Raw genomic sequence first — 19,850 nt, forward strand, 5'->3', positions numbered from 1 at the left:
AGAACTGAATTAAAATTAGAATATCAAAAAGTTAATTTGTGAGAAACACCTGTAGGTGGAAAAGAGACTCGGGTCCATCAAGTTCAACGTTTTAGCCAAAATGATTTGCAAAGTTTTTTTTATTTGCAATGTTGCCATGCAAAATAGCAATATGCATATTTCAATGCTGTTCTTCCAGATGGAGAAACCAGCGTTCATATTCTGTTGATGGCAATTACCGTCCCTCTCCGAGAACCAGACAACAGCAGAATATTAGCATGAGGCGACAAGAAAACGTCCAGTGGGTCTCTGAGCTTTCCCAGGTGGAAGAGAAGGAACATTGGCAGGAGCAGATAAACCAGCTGAAGAAACAACTGGAGTTTAGCACAAATATATGTCAGACTTTGATGCGAGACCAGCAGGTAAGTGTAGACGAGTTCAGACTCGTCTCTCTACCTCATTTATGTTGTCTATGTACATTTCTGTTCATTAACCCCCTTAAAGACCTGAGTACGTTTTTTGTACTTTTGTTTTTTCCTTTTATTTTTACGACAACATAGCCATGTCAAACCTTGTTTTCATCTTTTTGTGGTATGAGTTGTACTTTTGAATGATTAGCATCCGGTTTACCAAGCAATGTACTGGACAATGGGGGGAAAGAATTCCAAGGTCTGTAACATTGTTTTTCTGGGTGATGTTTTTATGAAATGCATCGTGAGGGGGGAAAAAAAAAAAAATCACCTGACAGTATGAATCTCCAGGTCAGCACTATTATTTATTATGAGGATACAAAACCTATAACAGCGTAACTGTATGTATTCAAGACTGGGCCATTTACCCCTGTTTCTGACCAGGCACATATTCAGTTTTTTTCATACATCTGGCTTTAAGAGCTGTCAATTTTTGTTCTCTTTTGGATACTCAGATAATTTTTGCATCTTTTCTTTGTGTGATACATGGGGTTTCGTTTTTGTGTCACTGTCCTATTCTCCACTAAAATGTATTTAAAATTTTGTTCCCCGTTGTGTAACAAATAGTTTTTTATATATTTATGGGGGTGAAACTAGCAACAACATTTTGGATTGACAGTGGCATTTTTTTTTTTTTTTTTTTTTTTTTAACCTTTTTATTTATTTTTCATTTATTTTACACATTTTGCTCTCACCACTAAGATTTATTTTTGTTTTTTATTTTCATCTCATTTCCCTTGTAACTGGGGCTGTTTTATTAGCCACAGTTAAAGGGGAAATTCTGCATAGCAGAGCTGTCTGGGTCTCCTTTAACCTAGCAGCTCTTGCTGCTGCATTATACACAATGATCACATGTCCGTGGTGTATGGAGGAGGAAGCACAGTTGGCGTTTCCCATTACTGTGTACATAACACCTCTTTAGAGCCGTGTATTCAGCGATGTAGAAGGTACAAGTATTATTAAACCATCAATTCTCTATGGGGACTCCAGGTGTCTGACATGGAGCTGCGTTTTTATGCTTCTACTTTTGACAACATCACTGCAGTGCAAGAGCTGGACCGCCTGGATATTTAACACCTTAGTGACTAGGCCAATTTTTACCTTAGGCTAGGCTCATACTGCGTTAGAGCAGTTGGTACAACGCATGCGTTAACGGACTGCGCTAACGCTATTTCTTATTTTTTTATGATGCTTCATCTGCGCTAGCAGTGACGGACCCTCGAACGCTGCAGGCCGCGTCTGAGGGTCCGTCACAGAATGACGGAACATTGCTAACGCATGCCAGTTATGACATGCGTTAGCGATGCGCTACGTTATGGCAGTCAATGGATGCGTTAATGCATCCGTTACATAGCGTTAATGCCGCTATGTAACAAATGCGTTAAACGCAGCACCATAACGCAGTATGAACCTAGCCTTAATGACCAGGCCAAATTTTTTAAATCTGAGGTAATAACTTGGAACGCATCAGTGGATCCCACTGATTCGGAGAATGTTTTCTCGTGACATATTGTACTTCATAATAGTGGCAAAATTTGTTCGATGTGACTTGCATTTATTTGTGAAAATATAGAAAATTTGACAAAAATGTAAAAGACTTTGCATTTTTCAAATGTTAAATTCTTATGCCCCAAAATCATAAAGTTATGTTACACAAAATAGTTAATAATGTTTCCCATATGTTTACTTTACATCTGCATCATTTTTTAAGCATTTTTTTGGTTAGGAAGTTAAAAGGTTAAAAGTTGATCAGCAATTTCTAATTTTTCCACCAAAATTTAACCATTTTTAGTGACCACGTCACATTGGAAGGGACTTTGAGGAGCCTATGTGAAAGAAAGTACCCAACTGACACCATTCTAAACAACTACACCCCTCCCTCAAAGTACTCAAAACCACATTGAGGAAGTTTATTATCCCTTCAGGTGCTTCAGAAAAAATGTACCTCTAAAATTTGTTGTGCAGTTTCTCCTGAGTACGCTGATACCCCATATGAGGAGGAAAACTACTGTTTGGGTGCACGGCAGGGCTCAGAAAGCAAAGAGTCATGTGTTGGAATGCAGACTTTGATGGAATGGTCTGCGGGTGTCATGTTGCATTTGGGGGAGCCCCTGATGTGCCTAAACAGTCAAAAAAAAACAACCCACAAGTGACCCCATTTTGAAAGCTACACCCCTCAGGGATTATATCAAAAGGTTTAGTGAACATTTTGAACCCACAAGTACTACACAGAATTTGATATTAGGTTGTCATATTGAAAATTTTCATTTTTTTCCACAAAAATGTCTTTAGCCCCAAATTTGTAATTTTCACAATGGATAATGGGAGAAAACGAACCTCATAATTTGGTGAGCAATTTGTCACGAACGTGATGATATCCCATATGTGGTCAAAAACTTCTTCTTGGGCACATGGCAGGGCTAAAAAAAGGAAAGGGATAGATTGGGATAGATTATGAATGCCATGTCGCATTTCAAGAGCCCCTGACATGTGAAAAACAGCAGAAACCCTACCACATTTTGATAACTAGAACTTGAAAGGAATTCATCTACGGGTGTAGTGAGTATTTTGAATCCATAGGTGCTTCACAGAATTCTATAACATTGAGATGTGGAAATATGACATTTTAGTGTTATTTTAGTGTTAAAAATGTAATTTTTGTGTGTGCTGCAAATTTTTCATGTACACAAGGGTTAATAGGTGAAATTGGACCGCACAATTTATGTCGTAATTTCTCGACACAATGCTGCCCCATAATTTGTCAAAAATTACTTTTCGGCCACATGTCAGGGCTGAGAAGGAAGGAGCGCTATTTAGCTTTTTGAGCACAGATTTTGGTAGAATAGTTTGCGTGTGACATTTGCGGAGCCCTGAAGGTGTCAGAACAGCTGAAAAATCCCAGAAGTGACCCCATTGTAGAAACTGTATCTTTTAGTGAATTTAATCTACAGCTGCAATGACCATTTTGTAACATCCAGACCAGGCTTTTTTTCTGGAGAATTGCAAATATGCCAGTCCTAGTACCCATACATTGTGTTCCCTTGCAGTGTGGAGCTACTTTTTGTGAACAGCCTTCTTTGATTTACCATGCCTACACCCACTATTACATAGGCTGGTTTCTTTGGCTGTCAAATGTTGGATGCTCCTTCATAATACCTCTATTCTTGATCTTGGAGACTTTCCAGATCTAGGTCTTATCCTTATACTATCTTGGCCTTGTTCCAAGCATTTATAAAGAGAGGGGGTTTATTATTATTTTTTCCCCTTTCTATATCCTTTTGTCGGTTTTGTTCATGATTTATTTCCTCATTACTTACGGTCACGTGCAATATACAGCTCTGGCAAAAATTAAGAGACCACCATATCAAAACCCTGTCATGGGCAGCCCATTATCCAGACCTGAACCCCATTGAAAACCTCTGGAATGTAATAATGAAGATGAGGGATAGTCACAAGCCATCACACAAAGAAGAACTGCTTAAATTTTTGCGCCAGAAGCAGTGTGAAAGACTAGTGGAAAGCGTGCTAAGACGCATGAAAGCTGTGATTAAAAATCATCATTATTCCACAGATTATTGATTTCTGAACTCTTCCTGAGTTAAAACATTAGTATTGTTGTTTCTAAATGATTAGGAACTTGTTTTCTTTGCATTATTTGATGTCTGAAAGCAATGGTTATTATGTTTAATTTTGACCATTTCTCATTCTTAGAAAAAAATTACAAAATTTAGTGCTTGGAAATTTGGAGACATGTTGTCAGTAGTTTATAGACTAAAAGAACAATTTACCTTGTACTCAAAAATATACCTATAAAGAGAAAAATCAGGCTAACTGAAAATGTTGCAGTGGTCTCTTGATTTTTGCCAGAGCTGTATATTGTATTAAGCATTCTATTGTCATTTATCGTATATGGTTATGCACTGTGTGGGGTACTTGGGTCTGGGATGTCTTGCATTTTTCTACTTCTTTTATACACAGTGACATGACTTAGGGCTCATGTAGACGTCCGTGCAAATCTGTCCTATCTCGGACCACAATGCACGGACTGGTTGCAGCTCTCCTGTCCTAAGATTCACAGCATCATATATTTCTATGAGGCTTTCATGCTGCGGTCATGAGAACCGCGGCCAGTCCAAACCATATTTGTCAGGGTATATGCACATGTTGCGGATTTGGCTGCGGATTTTTCCGCGCAGATTTTGCTAAATTTGCAGGTAAAATGACCTGTGGATTTCCTGCTGATTTTCTGCAGATTTTGTGTATTTCCCCTGCGTTTTTACACCTGTAGATTCCTATAATGGAAGAGGTGTAAAAACGCTGCGGATTCCGCACAAAGAATTGACATGCTGCAGAAAATAAACCGCTGCAAATCTGCGTGGAGTTTTCCTCAGCGTATGCACAGCGGATTTGGTTTTCCATAGGTATACGTGGTACTGTACACCGCGTGGAAAACTGCTGCTGATCTGCAGGGCCAAATCTGCAACGTGTGCACATACCCTCAGTGTTTGGACAGATGTGCATTGATGTCACCTTGATCATTTAGTTAAAAATTGACCCACCAGCTGTTTCTCACTGGTACCATTTACTTCATCAGCCTTTCATTAACCCTGTCCCAACACTATTTATTTCTAAATTAGTTAGTGTTTTCAAATGAAGTAAATTATGTCTAAATTTCACTTTCTGATATGTTTTATATTGTGAATAAAATGTGACTATTAGACATTTCTAAATCATTGCAATCTCATTTTTGTTTTTTGCACTGTCTTGACTTTTTTGGATTGCGGTACTTTGCCGCCTTTTTCTGCTCATGCGTTGAGCGCTTTCACTGTCTGCGGAGAAAAGGAGCGAGCTGGTCAGTGTTTTACATATTGATCTGTGGGCAGTGATTGCTTAGGTCAGGACCACCAAGGTTTAGGGCACTGTAAAAACGTGGATAGATGATATGAGAAGATAAGTATAGGTGCAAATCCACCTATTTCACGTCAGAGAGAAATGAACTTGCAAGTGTCATATAATTCTTTTTTTTTTCTTTTTTTTTTTTTTTTTTAAGTCCCTTTCCTACCTCTTGCAAAGCTTGTTCACAAATCCATACAGCGTGATGCCAAGTAGCGTGGGAACTCCTCAAGTGCACCTGATAATGCACCAGCTGAATCAGTGTTACACTCAGCTAAACTGGCAGCAAAACAATGTTCTCAGGTACGTGCCCAGCTGTTACAGTAATGTTTGAGTACTGGATCATGGAGGCTTCTTGTCTGTTCATCAGACATTTATTGGATTTATAACATTACTCTAAAAAGCTTGTCTTTATTTATCATTTAAGTATATTTGCAGAACTTCAGTCATGCGGCTAGAAAGCTTATTGCATCGCATATAACTGTTTGTAGAGAAAGGGCCGCTCGGTAGCATGGTATTATTTTCGTGTTAAAGAGCAGAGTTAAGCTATGTTTACATGCCGATTTTGCTGCATTTTTGTCTTTTAGACCTTTTTTCTTTTGTGCTATTACCATGCGTAAATGGTAATTTTTACATTAACAAAAAAAAATTTTTACAGTCCTGTGAACTTTTTGGGCTGTAAAGGGGTTCACTTCTGTAGTTAATGTTTCCTCCTTTACTTCTTCAGGCTAAAACAAATGTTAAATGATATGTGTCAGCAGCAGGAACACTTCCAGCAAAACTCACAACAAAGACAAGAGAGAAGCAGCAGCGCCCCTCCACCTTCCACCCCCAATATATTTAATAATTTCAGCTTCCTCCCTCCTCCCATGAATGTGTTTAACATGCCTCCATTTGGAAGTTTTCCTAACATGATGCCAGGTATTTTATTTTAGTTTGGTCTATTCTGTTACGTGCTATTTTCCTGTGCAGCTACTTTCTGTTGTACATTATGAATCATTTGTGTAGCATTCGTATGTAATTTGCTTTTGCTCCTCCTATTGATTTTGACACAGGTATGAATTTTAATTTGAATCAACCTGGGTTTGGAGACTTCATGACGAATTCTGCCTCTCAGCCTGACATACCGCTCCAACCTCATGATCCCAACACTTCAGGGAAAACAGAGTACATGGCCTTTCCCAAGCCTTTCGAAAGTAATGCATCCAGTACCGCCGATGTGCAAAGGTCTGATTATTTTTCTTCCGTAAAACTAACAGTTTTGCAAGCCTTTATTTTATTTGGGTTACCCAATTATTTATCATATGTCTGGTACAATGCATTAGCTGCTAACTCACAATATGGACTTTCAATGTTACTAATTGTATGATTGACTCCTATTGATACAGTCCTGGTATATTAGACATAGGGGTGTAACTTTTCAATGCATAACATTTTCTCCAATGCTGGCCTGCAGTCTACATCTCCCGATATAATTTCTCAACACTACCTAATGTTATTTTATTCCTTAGAACAACCACTCCTAAAGCCTCTGATGATGGAGAACACACAAGAGGTCACCGTTTAGAAAACCAGAACAAAGACCAAGGTAAAACCTCTCCCTTTTTGGACCCTGGACCTTCAGCCTTTGTAAACGCTGTCAAACAATTGAGGCCGTATGATGAAGAGTCAGTGGAGAGTATGAGCAGTCTGCCGGATCCAGAGGATCCTACAACCGTAACTAAAACGTTCAAATCACGAAAAGCCTCAGCTCAAGCAAGCCTGGCGTCCAAGGACAAAACCCCAAAGGCTAAGAGTAAAAAAAGAAAAGTTTTCCATCAGAAAAGTAAAGGATTGAAAAACCAGGGTAAGTTTATATTATTTTGGTTGGCAAACAAAGACACTAAATTTTATGTTATGTTTTGTATATTACTCTGTCGCCTCATTGGGGGACACAGAACCATGGGTGTTATGCTGCAGTCCACTAGGAGGCGACACTATGCATAATCTGAAAAAGATTAACTTTGGCTCCTCCTCTGCAGTATACACCCCTGGACGGCGTCAGCCTTCTCCAGTTTTTGCTTAGTGTCGCAGGAGGCACACATAAGAATTTTTTTTACTCCGTCTTTTTCCTGGATTTTTTTTCCAAAGGACTACAGATGAAGAAAAGCGGGTCTCCAGCGAGACTCCCGGCATGGCTCCCTCCTCGGTCCCCCATTAGGGGTACCCGGTTGAGGTCGAGGTGGCTATTCCCCATGTCGCTCCCTTCCCAGTCCCTCGGGTCCTGGTTCGAGGTCGAGACCCCCCTCCTTCCCCAACCCCTTTGGGGTCTGGGTTGAGGTTGAGGAGAGGATGAAGACCCCCTGACGGTGACAGACGCACCCTCCCTAATCCCCCGCAGGGGGCATTAGGTTGAGACGCCTCAGGTAGGGTCGGAGTACAGGCAGCATTCCGCAGCTTCCAGGGACCCCAGACCAGCTGAGGGATCCTGTTGGGGCCGGGGAGGGTGCGGACTGGATGGCACAGCAGAGACAGGGCTTTTCTGCGTCCCTGTCTCTGCAGCAGCAGCGGCTTGATAGCGCTCCGGGGGCCCCCCATACAGGAACCGCTACCCCTGCTACCCCCACCGCTATCCAGTCGACCATTCTGGGGGGGTTTGGTACAAATCTGCCCCCCCCCCCGGACTACCGCGCCGCTCTGGAGCCCTCCTGGGCATCAGGCCTCTAATTTAGACCGCGGCTTCGGCCTAGCCGAAGCCGCCGCCTTTTCCCCGCCCCCCGGCCCGCCCCCCGGATGACTAAAATGACACACTGGAGTGTCATAGAAGGGGCGGATTGAGGCAGAAAGGGCGCGTTTTTACACAGCCCAGCGCGCCCTTTTCAGCTCTCCGCCTCCTCCTCCCTCTCCTCAGAGTCCCGGTGGCCATTTTTTTGGGATCACAGACGTAAGCGGACCCACAGGTCTCGATCACCTGAGTCATCCTATAGTACAAGGTCGTCCCCCTCCAGGGAGAGACAGCGTCATTCCAGGTCTCCTAGGCAGTCTCCTGTCACAGACAGACAGTGCAATTTACCACAGAGATCCCCCATCACAGAAGACCCCCGCCCCAGGTCGCCTTCCAGGGATCACCTTAGCGAGGCACAGGATTCGGAGGGCATCTGTGACTCCGACTCAGATAACGAGACGGAGAGGTCCGTGGTACCTTCTCCCCCTAGCAATACAGCGCTAGTTGAGGACATAATCTCTGCCATCCATCGGGTGCTAAAAATTCCAGAGTCGGCCCCGGAAGTCCCTGAACATAGGATTTGCTTCGAAAGTGTTCAGAAACCACCTAAGGTCTTCCCTAATCGCCATGAGTTTGAGAAAATACTTACCAAACAGTTTGCGCAGCCTGAGAAAAAATTTGCTATTCGCAAATATTTGGAAGCGAAGTACCCCTTCCCACAGACAGACACCAAACAATGGACAGATCCACCTGAAGTGGACCCCCCGGTTTCGAGGCTAGCAGCGCAGACCTTACTCTCTCTGCCAGATAGCTCAACTCTCAGGGACGCAGCAGACCGGCAAGTAGAACGCATGGCTCGTTCTATTTTCGAAGCGGCAGGCGCCTCTCTGGGCCCTGCGTTTGCTTCAGTGTGGGCGGCCAAGGCCATCCTGGCTTGGGCCAAAAAACTACAGGAGGGTCTTCAAGCTTCAAATCCTGAGCTCTCGGACCAAGCGGTCCAGATAGCAGTGGTAGCAGACTACATGATTCATGCAGCCCTGGATTCCGCAAGAGGTGTAGCAGGAATAGCATCAAACGCCATCACGATCCGACGCATCCTCTGGCTGCGAGAATGGAAAGCGGATGCGGCCTCAAAGAAGTCCCTCACGCGACTTCCGTATCTTACTGGAAGACTTTTCGGCGAAAAGTTGGACACAATGATAGCCAATGCCACTGGGGGTAAGAGTACCTCTCTCCCTCAACTAAAACCGAAACGCACGTTTAAACGAAGAAACCAGACACGATTGCGATCCTTTCGGAATTCCTCGGGCTGGTCCGTTTCGCGCCCAGCGCAAAACCGTAACCGCTCTCCACACAGGGACAACCCATGGACCCAGCAGCGACCGGACAGGTCTTGGCAGTCGAAAGCAGGCCAAGCGAAACCCAAGGGAGGAAAACCTCAGAACTTCGCTCCATCATGACTCACGAACTCCGGAAGACACCCCACCAGTAGGCGGCCGCCTTTTACTCTTTCAGCAAGTCTGGCTGCCTATTACAGAAGACAGGTGGGTCAGGGAAATAGTGTCTTCCGGATACAAGATAGAGTTCACTTCCGCTCCACCGAACCGGTTCTTCCTCTCTATTCCTCCAACACTACCAGACAAGGCTCGTGCTTTCCACCAAGCGGTCTCCTCTCTCCTTCAAGCAGGAGTTGTGGTGCCGGTTCCTGCGAACGAGAGATTCCGAGGGTTCTACTCAAATCTGTTCGTAGTCCCCAAGAAAGGAGGCAGCGTCCGACCCATACTGGACCTAAAACAGCTCAACAATTACGTACGGGTCCGTCATTTCCGCATGGAGTCCCTCCGGTCCATCATTGCATCCATGGAGCAGGGAGAATACCTTGCCTCCATAGACATACAGGATGCGTATCTGCACATACCAATTGCCCCCGCCCACCAAAGGTTTCTCAGGTTCGCGATCAACCAAAACCACTACCAGTTTGTCGCCCTTCCGTTCGGACTCGCCACGGCTCCAAGAACGTTCACCAAAGTCATGGCGGCCACCATGGACGCTCTGCACTCAAGAGGCATTCTAGTCATCCCGTACCTGGACGACCTCCTCATCAAGTCTCCCACTTTCAAAGACTGCGAGGTCAGTGTCTCAATCACAATAGACACACTGAGTCGTCTGGGATGGCTAGTCAACCTACAGAAATCGTCGACTATCCCAAGTCAGACTCTAACATTCCTGGGAATGTTATTCGACACCTCCAGGGGCCTGGTGCTCCTTCCCAAGGACAAGACACTGGCAATCCGTCTGGGAGTTCGTACACTCCTTCGCAGTCCTCCTCGATTTCTCCGGTTTGCCATGAGAGTCCTCGGCCGGATGGCAGCAGCAATAGAGGCAGTGCCATTTTCCCAGTTTCACCTCCGGGTCCTTCAACTAGCCATACTCAGATCTTGGGACAGGAATCCCTTCTCCCTCGACAGGGAGTTCAGGTTGACGTCGTCAACCAGGAGGTCCCTACATTGGTGGCTCAAACCAACCTCGCTTTCACGAGGGAAGCCCTTTCTCTCAGGACAATGGAAGATCCTGACTACCGATGCAAGCCTGACAGGCTGGGGGGCGGTGCACCTACATCACAGGGCACAAGGCAAGTGGTCACCGAGGGAAGTGACATTGCCCATCAATATTCTGGAAATCAGGGCCATCCTCTTGGCACTGGGAGCCTTTCATCACTTGCTTGCAGCCTCGCACATACGGATACAGTCGGACAATGCCACGGCTGTGGCATACGTGAACCACCAAGGCGGGACCCGCAGCGCCCAGGCGATGAGAGAAGTGGCGCATATCCTCCGCTGGGCAGAAGACACGAGGTCGGTACTTTCTGCGGTCCACATTTCGGGTGTAGAAAACTGGGAAGCCGACTTCCTCAGCAGGCAAGGAATGGACTCGGGGGAGTGGTCTCTCCATCCCGAGATTTTTTACCAGATCTGTCAACGTTGGGGAACCCCGGAGGTGGACCTAATGGCATCCCATCTCAATACCAAGGTCCCCAATTTCATGGCCAGGACACACGACCCGCGGTCACTCAGAGCGGATGCCCTGGTCCAGGACTGGTCCCAGTTCCGACTCCTGTACATTTTTCCACCCCTCCCCCTAATCTCCAGGGTCGTGAGGAAGATCAAGCAAGAGGGAGTTCCAACCATCCTCATCGCGCCAGACTGGCCCAGACGTACATGGTACGCTGACATCGTTCAACTTACTGCAGACGTCCCCTGGCGTCTACCCGACCGTCACGACCTTCTGTCCCAAGGTCCGTTCTTCCACCAGAATTCAGGGGCTCTCAATTTGACGGCATGGCCCTTGAAACCTGAATTCTAACCCAGGCAGGTTTTTCACCGGCAGTCATTGCAACTATGATCAGGGAAAGGAAGCCTGCCTCCGCCAAGCTCTATTATCGTACCTGGAGAGCTTTCTTTTCTTGGTGCGAATCTCATGGACAAGTCCCACTCCCTTATTCCCTCCCAAAGGTACTAGGTTTTCTTCAATCGGGCCTAGACGCCAAGCTATCCTTAAGCTCGCTTAAGAGTCAGGTGTCGGCGCTTTCAGTCCTTTTTCAACAGCGCATTGCTATTAAACCGCAAGTCAGGACTTTCATCCAGGGAGTTTCCCGATTGGTTCCTCCCTACAAACGTCCGCTGGATACGTGGGACCTCAATCTGGTCCTGACAGCATTGCAAGCTCCACCCTTCGAACCTCTTAGAGGAGTTCCACTTTCCATTCTGTCTCAGAAAGTGGTTTTTCTAGTGGCGATCACCTCGTTACGCAGAGTGTCGGAATTGTCAGCACTTTCCTGCAGACGGCCTTTCCTAGCTTTTCACCAGGACAAGGTGGTTCTCCGCACGGTACCATCCTTCCTTCCGAAGGTTGTGTCCAACTTTCACCTCAATGAGGAGATTTCACTGCCATCCCTTTGCCCGGTTCCGGTTCATAGAGTGGAGAAGGCTCTGCATACGCTTGACCTCGTCAGAGCATTGCGGATTTATGTGTCCAGGACTGCACCTTTCCGGAAGTCTGATTCCCTCTTCATTCTTCCGGAAGGTAGTCGCAAGGGGCTGCCGGCTTCCAAGGCTACCCTTGCCAGGTGGATCAAGTCCACCATACATGAGGCCTACCGACTTAACAGTTCCCCTCTTCCGGCCGGTATCACGGCACACTCTACAAGGGCAGTAGGGGCCTCCTGGGCCATTCGGCATCAGGCTTCGGCACAACAAGTGTGTAAGGCGGCCACTTGGACCAGCCTACACACGTTTACGAAACACTACAGTGTTCATACCCAGTCCTCAGCGGATGCGAGCCTGGGTAGACTGGTTCTGCAGGCGGCAGTGCCCCAAATTTAGGGATCTGCTAGCACAATATTCGTCCATTGCTTCCCACCCAGGGACTGCTTTGGGACGTCCCATGGTTCTGTGTCCCCCAATGAGGCGACAGAGTAAAGGAGATTTTTGTATACTCACCGTAAAATCTCTTTCTCTTAGCCTCTAATTGGGGGACACAGCTCCCACCCTGTTGCCCTTAAGGGCCGTTGTTTTACGGTTGAGTTCTCATATTGTTCTTTGAGCTCGTACATAGTAGCCTTCTTACAGGCATGGTTATGTTATTTGGTTACGTTCCTCCTAATGCTTTGGCACAAAACTGGAGAAGGCTGACGCCGTCCAGGGGTGTATACTGCAGAGGAGGAGCCAAAGTTAATCTTTTTCAGATTATGCATAGTGTCGCCTCCTAGTAGTGGACAGCAGCATAACACCCATGGTTCTGTGTCCCCCAATTAGAGGCTAAGAGAAAGAGATTTTACGGTGAGTACACAAAAATCTCCTTTTTACATTTTTTTTATTTTAAATATTTAATGTGTAATTTTTTACAGATCTCCATTGTTCAAGTGTCTCCAGCACTAAGAAACCTAAGGAGAGCAGCAACAAACATGCACAGACTGAGGGAATGACTGAAACAAATGCCAGTTGTGATCACATACAGCGGCTGAGGAAGGACAACAGAACTGCAGAGGTTTCCTCAGGTACATAAGCGCTTTATAAAATGTCCTGTTATGTAAGTCAGTGCTTCTGAAACCGTGAAGCGCTCCTAGTTATTTATGGGACTTAAAGGGAACCTGTCACCATGAATAACGCTGTTAATCTGCAGGCTAACAGCGTTATGATGCTGTCCTGCTCCTGCGCGTAGCCAAATGCAGTGACTATTCTCCCCTCCAGCATTCTGTATTCAATTATAGGTGCAGGGTGGTGCCTCTTCAGTCACCGCTCTAAGTGTACAAAGCGGTCCCTGTAACCGCACCCACGGCTGTGACTGACACTGACGCTACATTGAGGCCGGCTGTCAGTCAGGGCCAGGGAGACAACCGTACAGATCCATTCAAGTAAAGAGGACTAACTTCTGTTCCGTGCACAATGGTCTACTAATGGAGAAGATGCAGCAATGAATCAACAAATATTCCACATTACTCTCATGATGGAGGATAATCCTAAGCTAATGGCAAATCCTTGCTGCATTCCTTTGCTCTGAGTTGGGAAATACCTTTTAAACAATGATTTCATATTCTTGAATGTTAGTTAATATTTTTTTCTGCTTTGCAGAGGCAGGAAGTGACTTTTCCGTGTTTGAAGCTTTGCGTGATACCATCTACTCAGAAGTTGCTACACTGATTTCTCAAAATGAGTGCCGTCCACATTTTCTTATTGAGCTCTTCCACGAACTGCAGCTTCTGAATACGGATTACTTAAGACAGAAAGCACTTTTCTCCCTGCAGGTAATATCTGCTTTTGTCTGATCACTGCTCAGTTCTTCTTATTCACCATCATTAGAAGTGCTGACTGGGATTATATAGTGTCGAGCCTGCTCATTTGTTGTATCAGGAGAATTGTAGCACAGCCATATTCTCCTGAGTAACCAGATCTTAGACAAACCGTTTTACGCTCATTATTACGTATTCTTCTAGGATATTGTGACCAGACGTATCACAGAAGCTACAGACCAGAACCATGACAGTACTAAGCCTATACAGTCCATTGGGTGGATGGCATCCAACTCTGAGCTTACACCAAGTGAAAGCCTGGCCACAACTGATGATGTACGTACTTCATTGCTTCTGCATCTATTTTGATCATATTGTCCCTTACTATGAAGGGACAGATTACTGTTTGGTAACCCAGGTTAGGCAATGTGCCCGTTGCTGTATTTCATAAACTCTGTACGATACAGCCATGAGGTTTCGGATTTTCTAAGACTGCTGCTTCTCATGCGAGAATTCATAAAACTTCATGCTGCGAAATGCTCCACATTTTTCTTCTTACAAATTCCATATAACTTAGTGCTAAAAACTTTGTTTGGGTCAGTGGCAGCTTTTTGGTGCATCATTACCAATCTTAATTATGGTCATATTTATGAACTCTCAGACACCAGTGTTAGAAATTGTAGTCACCAGAAAACTAAGTTTATTGTCTTTACTTTTAGGAAATGTTTACAAAAGACCCCAATGGTCCCACTTGCAATGAAGGTGATCAGAACGAGGGAGATAACCTAAGCAATTTGTCAACATCATCCAATTTTGAGCCTTTCGCTACTGATGATCTTGGTAGGCTCAATCTCTATGTAAAGTGTTGCATTGTTTGTTTGCTTGCTTTTTAGCTACTGGCTTGAAATGGTGTAGCACTGTTTGGTGCCTTGGCTTAATTCTGATTTTCAGCTTGTGTGTCCATTTATTCACAGGTAACACAGTGATTCATTTAGATCAAGCATTAGCAAGAATGAGAGAATATGAACGCATGAAACTTGAGAGTGAAAATAATCTAGCTGCTGACTCGTGCAATAACCTTAACATTGCTGCCACTAACCTGGAAGGTAAATCCACAACTAATGGAACGTCGTTAATGAAGATTGCAAATCGTCACTACTCACTAATATCTTATCCCAAGCCCAGGCTGCAGCCGGTCACTCTTATTATCTGATGTTAGCAGATGACTGTTAATTATCATAGTTAACAAAATATGGAGGGATGTTGCCACAAGAGCTGACGTTCTTCTGCCACTGCTGTTTTTGTAAAGGAATCCAATCTCCGCTTTAAGTCCCATAAATGGTGAAATTAACAAGTGTGTCATCTAAATGGATACTTGTCTGGGCTCCTCTATCACTGTCTACACCTGTGCAACACGATTACTATGGGTTGCTATTGCAGCCGGGACCTAAATAAGGTGCGTTGTACTTGACCCAATTAGCCCCAGGGCCACTGGCTGGCATAATACACTGCAATGCAGAATGCCCTCACTGATGCTTGATATATGCCTGGCAATTACCTTATTTTTTGGACTATAAGACACTTTTTTTCCTCCAAAAATTGGGGGGTGCATCTTTTAGTCCAGATGTACCTGCTCTGGTTGTGGTGGGAGGTGGGGGAGCGGCCTGCGGCTGACACTGTGTGCGCTACTAAAGAGCATTGACTACTCACTGCCCTCCATGCACGCACTCCCGGCGTGCAGTATAGTGAGTATTCCAGCAGCTTCCAAGGCTACCCTTGCCAGGTGGATCAAGTCCACCATACATGAGGCCTATCGACTTAACAGTTCCCCTCTTCCGGCCGGTATCACTGCACACTCTACGACGGCAGTAGGGGCCTCCTGGGCCATTCGGCACCAGGCTTCGGCACAACAAGTGTGTAAGGCGGCCACTTGGACTAGCCTACACACGTTTACGAAACACTACAGTGTTCATACCCAGTCCTCAGCGTATGCGAGCCTGGGTAGATGGGTTCTGCAGGCGGCAGTGCCCCAAGTTTAGGGACCTGCTAGCACAATATTTGTCCATTGCTTACCACCCAGGGACTGCTTTGGGACGTCCCATGGTTCTGTGTCCCCCAATGAGGCGACAGAGTAAAGGAGATTTTTGTGTTCTCACAGTAAAATCTCTTTCTCTTAGGCTCTAATTGGGGGACACAGCTCCCACCCTGTTGCCCTTACGGGCCGTTGTTTATGGTTGAGTTCTCATATTGTTCTTTGAGCTTGTGCATAGTAGCCTTCTTACAGGCATGGTTGTTATTTCTGTTACATTCCTCCTAATGCTTTTGCACAAAACTGGAGAAGGCTGATGCCGTCCAGGGGTGTATACTGCAGAGGAGGAGCCATAGTTAATCTTTTAAAGATTATGCATAGTGTCGCCTCCTAGTGGACAGCAGCATAACACCCATGGTTCTGTGTCCCCCAATTAGAGGCTAAGCGAAAGAGATTTTACGGTGAGTACACAAAAATCTTTTTTTTTTTGTTTTGTTTTTCTGATGGAGCTCTGCATACCAGGGGAGAGGATCACATTTTTTGCTTTAATTTTTTTTTCCAATTTACTCCTCTAAAACCTAGGTGCGTGTTATGGTTCGGTGCATCTTAAAGTCTGAAAACTTGCAACTTGTAATTACTGATGGCTCAGTTTATTCCTCTTGCCATAATAGATATAAGCTCTATTACACTGAGCATGTGGTTATTACAGTCTGAACAATAAGAACATCTCCTAAGGCAAGAATTAGATGTAAGAGTCCCCCCCCAGAAAAATCCATAGGTTAATGACACTGAGCTGTAGTCACAGGTAATAGCTCGGCTGCACCAGAGCAGGATGAAAACTCTTGATCTGACCTCCCACTGGTAATTTTTTTTTAGTTTTGTGAGTGAAGGAAATAACTTGCTTGTTTATTCCTAGTTACATTCTGTTCGGGTGGGGAAGCACGCTTGGAAATTTTAGACCGCTTCACAATATCAATTGTTTTGCAATTTTTCATGAACTTATTACAAGAAAGCAGAGGACAGTAGCTGCACATTGCAGCCTAGAAATAATAGTTCTTCTTTAAAAAGGTTCCACTGAGGACGAGGCTAGCCACAGCAGATTGCACAGTGAGGACGGAGCTGGAGTCCCCTGTCCTCGTATTGATACTCAGCAGCTGGACCGACAAATAAAGGCAATTATGAAAGAAGTCATTCCCTTTCTGAAGGTGAGAACTGCTTCCAGCTTCTATATAAGTGGCTTATATATTTTTCGTAGTAAAGGAGTTGACAAGTTACTTAAAAATTTGATACAAATGGTGTAAAATAATAAAACTAGTACTGTACCGGTGAGAATTGTCTGATCCACCCCGCTGGTTTCTTACTCTCTGCTTTATCTGGGCAGATGTCTATTCTTACAATTTTCGGCTATTTCTACATGAGAACTCCTTTGACTGCCAGTCGCCAAGTGTTGTGTTTATGTCTCCTATTAGTGAAACCGGTGTATGTGTCCAAATCTGCGCTGCTGATAAAGATGGATGGCAGACAATATTCTTCAAAGCTTTATTTCAAACAGGTTAATAGTCAACGCCTTTCAAGGTCATGCAGGACCTCTTCCTCAGGACAAAACCTTACAAGTTACAAAACCTTACAGAAGTTTTGTAAGGTTTTGTTCCGAGGAAGAGGTCCTGCATGACCTCGAAAGGCGTTGACTATTAACCTGTTTGAAATAAAACTTTGAAGAATATCGTCTGCCATCCATCTTTATCAGCAGCGCAGATTTGGACACATACACCCGGTTTCACCGTTATCCCCGGTCTTTGCACCTGTGCCCAGTAACAGATGATCCATTCTTTTCACATGTTGCTTAGTTGCAACAAACAAGGTGAGCTTACCATAAGACCCTATTTACGCTTTTTTTGCTCTTCAGATTTTCTACTCATGTTTCCTATTAATCTCACCTATTCAGAGTAAGCTTCCTCCACCTACATCCTTGTACACAAGATCATAAGTGTACTTGATGCTGCATAAGTGACTGTTCCTGCTCCTCTGGGTATTATTCTTTGCATCAGTACATTTTTCCTCTAGCGGCATGTGTCGCCGTACACTTGATGGTCTACTTGGTATTCTTTTCTTCTCTCCCGTCTGTTACGTCCAGCTGTTCACCACACAATGTGAGTCTTACATGTCATTTATACATGTCCTATTGGGCTTCAGTGCTTAATGCATTCAGCTTATGCTTGATAAGAAGAAGTTATTCAGCTGAAAATTCTGTTTTTGTTTTTCAAATCCCCAGGAGGGTCATCCTTTTTGTATCATGGCACTTTATACACCTACAATTTTCTTTTATGCCAAATATGCCCGCACTGCTGTTTCTTTAACAGGTGGCCAGGGCACCGTGGTACAAGGAGAAATTTCATGGGGATGCCGAGCCAGTTCCCTGTTTTCTCTGGAATGCTGGTGTTCACAGACAATGTACCGCCAACGATCATAAGTGATGGCATATGTGTCATCTCTATAAAATATAAAATAAAAGACTTTGAAATCTTAAGTGTTTTCCACCACGCTGTTTATATAAGGCCTCTGCCGGAGGTGATAAAAGCTGATGACTGGGGGTGTTTTGTGTTTGATCCCTACCCATCTCCTATTGATCAACTAATCCCGGGCACAGGTCATCAATATCGTTGTGATGGAAAACCCCTTTTTAGTATTTTTATTTACCCAAGTTTACTCACAGATGCAAAAATTAGCAGAGCTGTCCTCGAAAGGTGAATCAAGAATCTGTGCGTGACCAACTATGTTGTGCCAATTGTATGACTGCCATTTCCTAACGTGGCAGTGCTCACCAGGTTCAGTTACTACCTCTGCACCTCCGAGACTTGCATCCCTGGGTGGGAGACTTGCATCCCTGGGTGTCTTCGCCCTCCAGGCAACAGCACAAAGATTATATATAAATAACTTGACAATTGTGCAATATTCATCATTGATGTCCGACGTCTGAGGTGCACCTCCAGTGATGTGTTTATGGTACAAATATCTGGAGATCCCGCTGTCTTGTTTAGCTTCCCAATAGTGATTATTTTTTTACCAGCCACTTACATCATCTTCTCAAGTCCTTTTGTTGGAGAAGGTGATCACATGACATTGTCTTCTTAAAGGGGTGTTATATCGTTCTATGATTTAGTGAATATCAATATTGGATAAGTAGGTGTCTGATACATGCCAACCACACCGATCAGCCACACTCAGCTCCTGCAGCAGCCGCGTGTAAACTCTTCTGCTTCATCACTCTGTTTAATTGGTGCAGACAGGTATTGCAGATCAGCTCCTATTCACATGGATCTGCAGTACCAAGAGGCCATCTAAACTGTGAGAGGGCGCGGTGGCGTTCAGCACTGCAGTGTCCGGAGCTGAAGACCACTGAATGATGGAAGGGCTTGTGTCTGCCTCCTACTGATCCATCTTTTGATGAACCATCATCAGTATCCATGTAGTGGAAAACTCATTTAACGCAGATGAACATAAGTTGACTTATTTGCAACTTGGGAGTTAAAAGCTTAATAGAAGTTTGTTTTGTATGAAATATGCCAAGATGTGACTATGAAGATGTGCTATAGGGGTGGCATTTTCAATAATTATTTTACCCTACCCGCCTCATTTATTTTTGAAGACACACCTACAGGAGATCTTGGAGAGACAACAGGTAAGAATAGACTTTCTATTCTAACTTGGTACATTGTGTCAGCTGGTCAACTTCTTAGTGCGATTTTCTGAAGCTCGTTGTTCGGGTGTTTGCAGGAACATATGGAAGAAGTGTGCTCTCCTCATCTCCTGACTGCTATTAGACGAATGGTCCTGACTCTCACCCAGCAGAACGATGAGAGCAAAGAATTTGTGAAATTCTTTCACAAGCAGCTGGGCAGCATCCTACAGGTATGTGATAAGCTACGTAGCTCCAACGTTCAAAGCTGATATTGGAAAATTATTGTTATGGTTTCAGGGGTATTTGCT

The 19,850-nt window shown here is 44.5% G+C and overlaps 1 protein-coding gene across 7 annotated transcripts in view; it reads left to right on the forward strand.

Moving 5' to 3' along the window:
- PCM1 (pericentriolar material 1) overlaps nucleotides 1–19,850 on the forward strand; it is a 224,952-nt gene that overhangs the window by 192,447 nt on the left and 12,655 nt on the right. For 5 of the 7 annotated variants that reach the window (XM_073583639.1, XM_073583635.1, XM_073583636.1 and 2 more), the window contains exons 17-29: nucleotides 179–401; nucleotides 5,500–5,645; nucleotides 6,070–6,263; nucleotides 6,398–6,569; nucleotides 6,854–7,188; nucleotides 12,953–13,102; nucleotides 13,677–13,849; nucleotides 14,039–14,170; nucleotides 14,554–14,674; nucleotides 14,809–14,940; nucleotides 16,932–17,068; nucleotides 19,510–19,542; nucleotides 19,638–19,772. In XM_073583639.1, the coding sequence (XP_073439740.1) occupies nucleotides 179–401; nucleotides 5,500–5,645; nucleotides 6,070–6,263; nucleotides 6,398–6,569; nucleotides 6,854–7,188; nucleotides 12,953–13,102; nucleotides 13,677–13,849; nucleotides 14,039–14,170; nucleotides 14,554–14,674; nucleotides 14,809–14,940; nucleotides 16,932–17,068; nucleotides 19,510–19,542; nucleotides 19,638–19,772 (2,083 nt within the window). The remainder of the gene's footprint in view (nucleotides 1–178; nucleotides 402–5,499; nucleotides 5,646–6,069; nucleotides 6,264–6,397; nucleotides 6,570–6,853; nucleotides 7,189–12,952; nucleotides 13,103–13,676; nucleotides 13,850–14,038; nucleotides 14,171–14,553; nucleotides 14,675–14,808; nucleotides 14,941–16,931; nucleotides 17,069–19,509; nucleotides 19,543–19,637; nucleotides 19,773–19,850) is intronic. The other 2 variants (XM_073583641.1, XM_073583642.1) reach the window with 1 other exon arrangement.

The sequence above is a fragment of the Dendrobates tinctorius genome, unplaced genomic scaffold (genome assembly GCF_039654945.1).
Source record: "Dendrobates tinctorius isolate UK_male_01 unplaced genomic scaffold, ASM3965494v1 ptg000079l, whole genome shotgun sequence".
Classification (NCBI taxonomy): domain Eukaryota; kingdom Metazoa; phylum Chordata; class Amphibia; order Anura; family Dendrobatidae; genus Dendrobates; species Dendrobates tinctorius.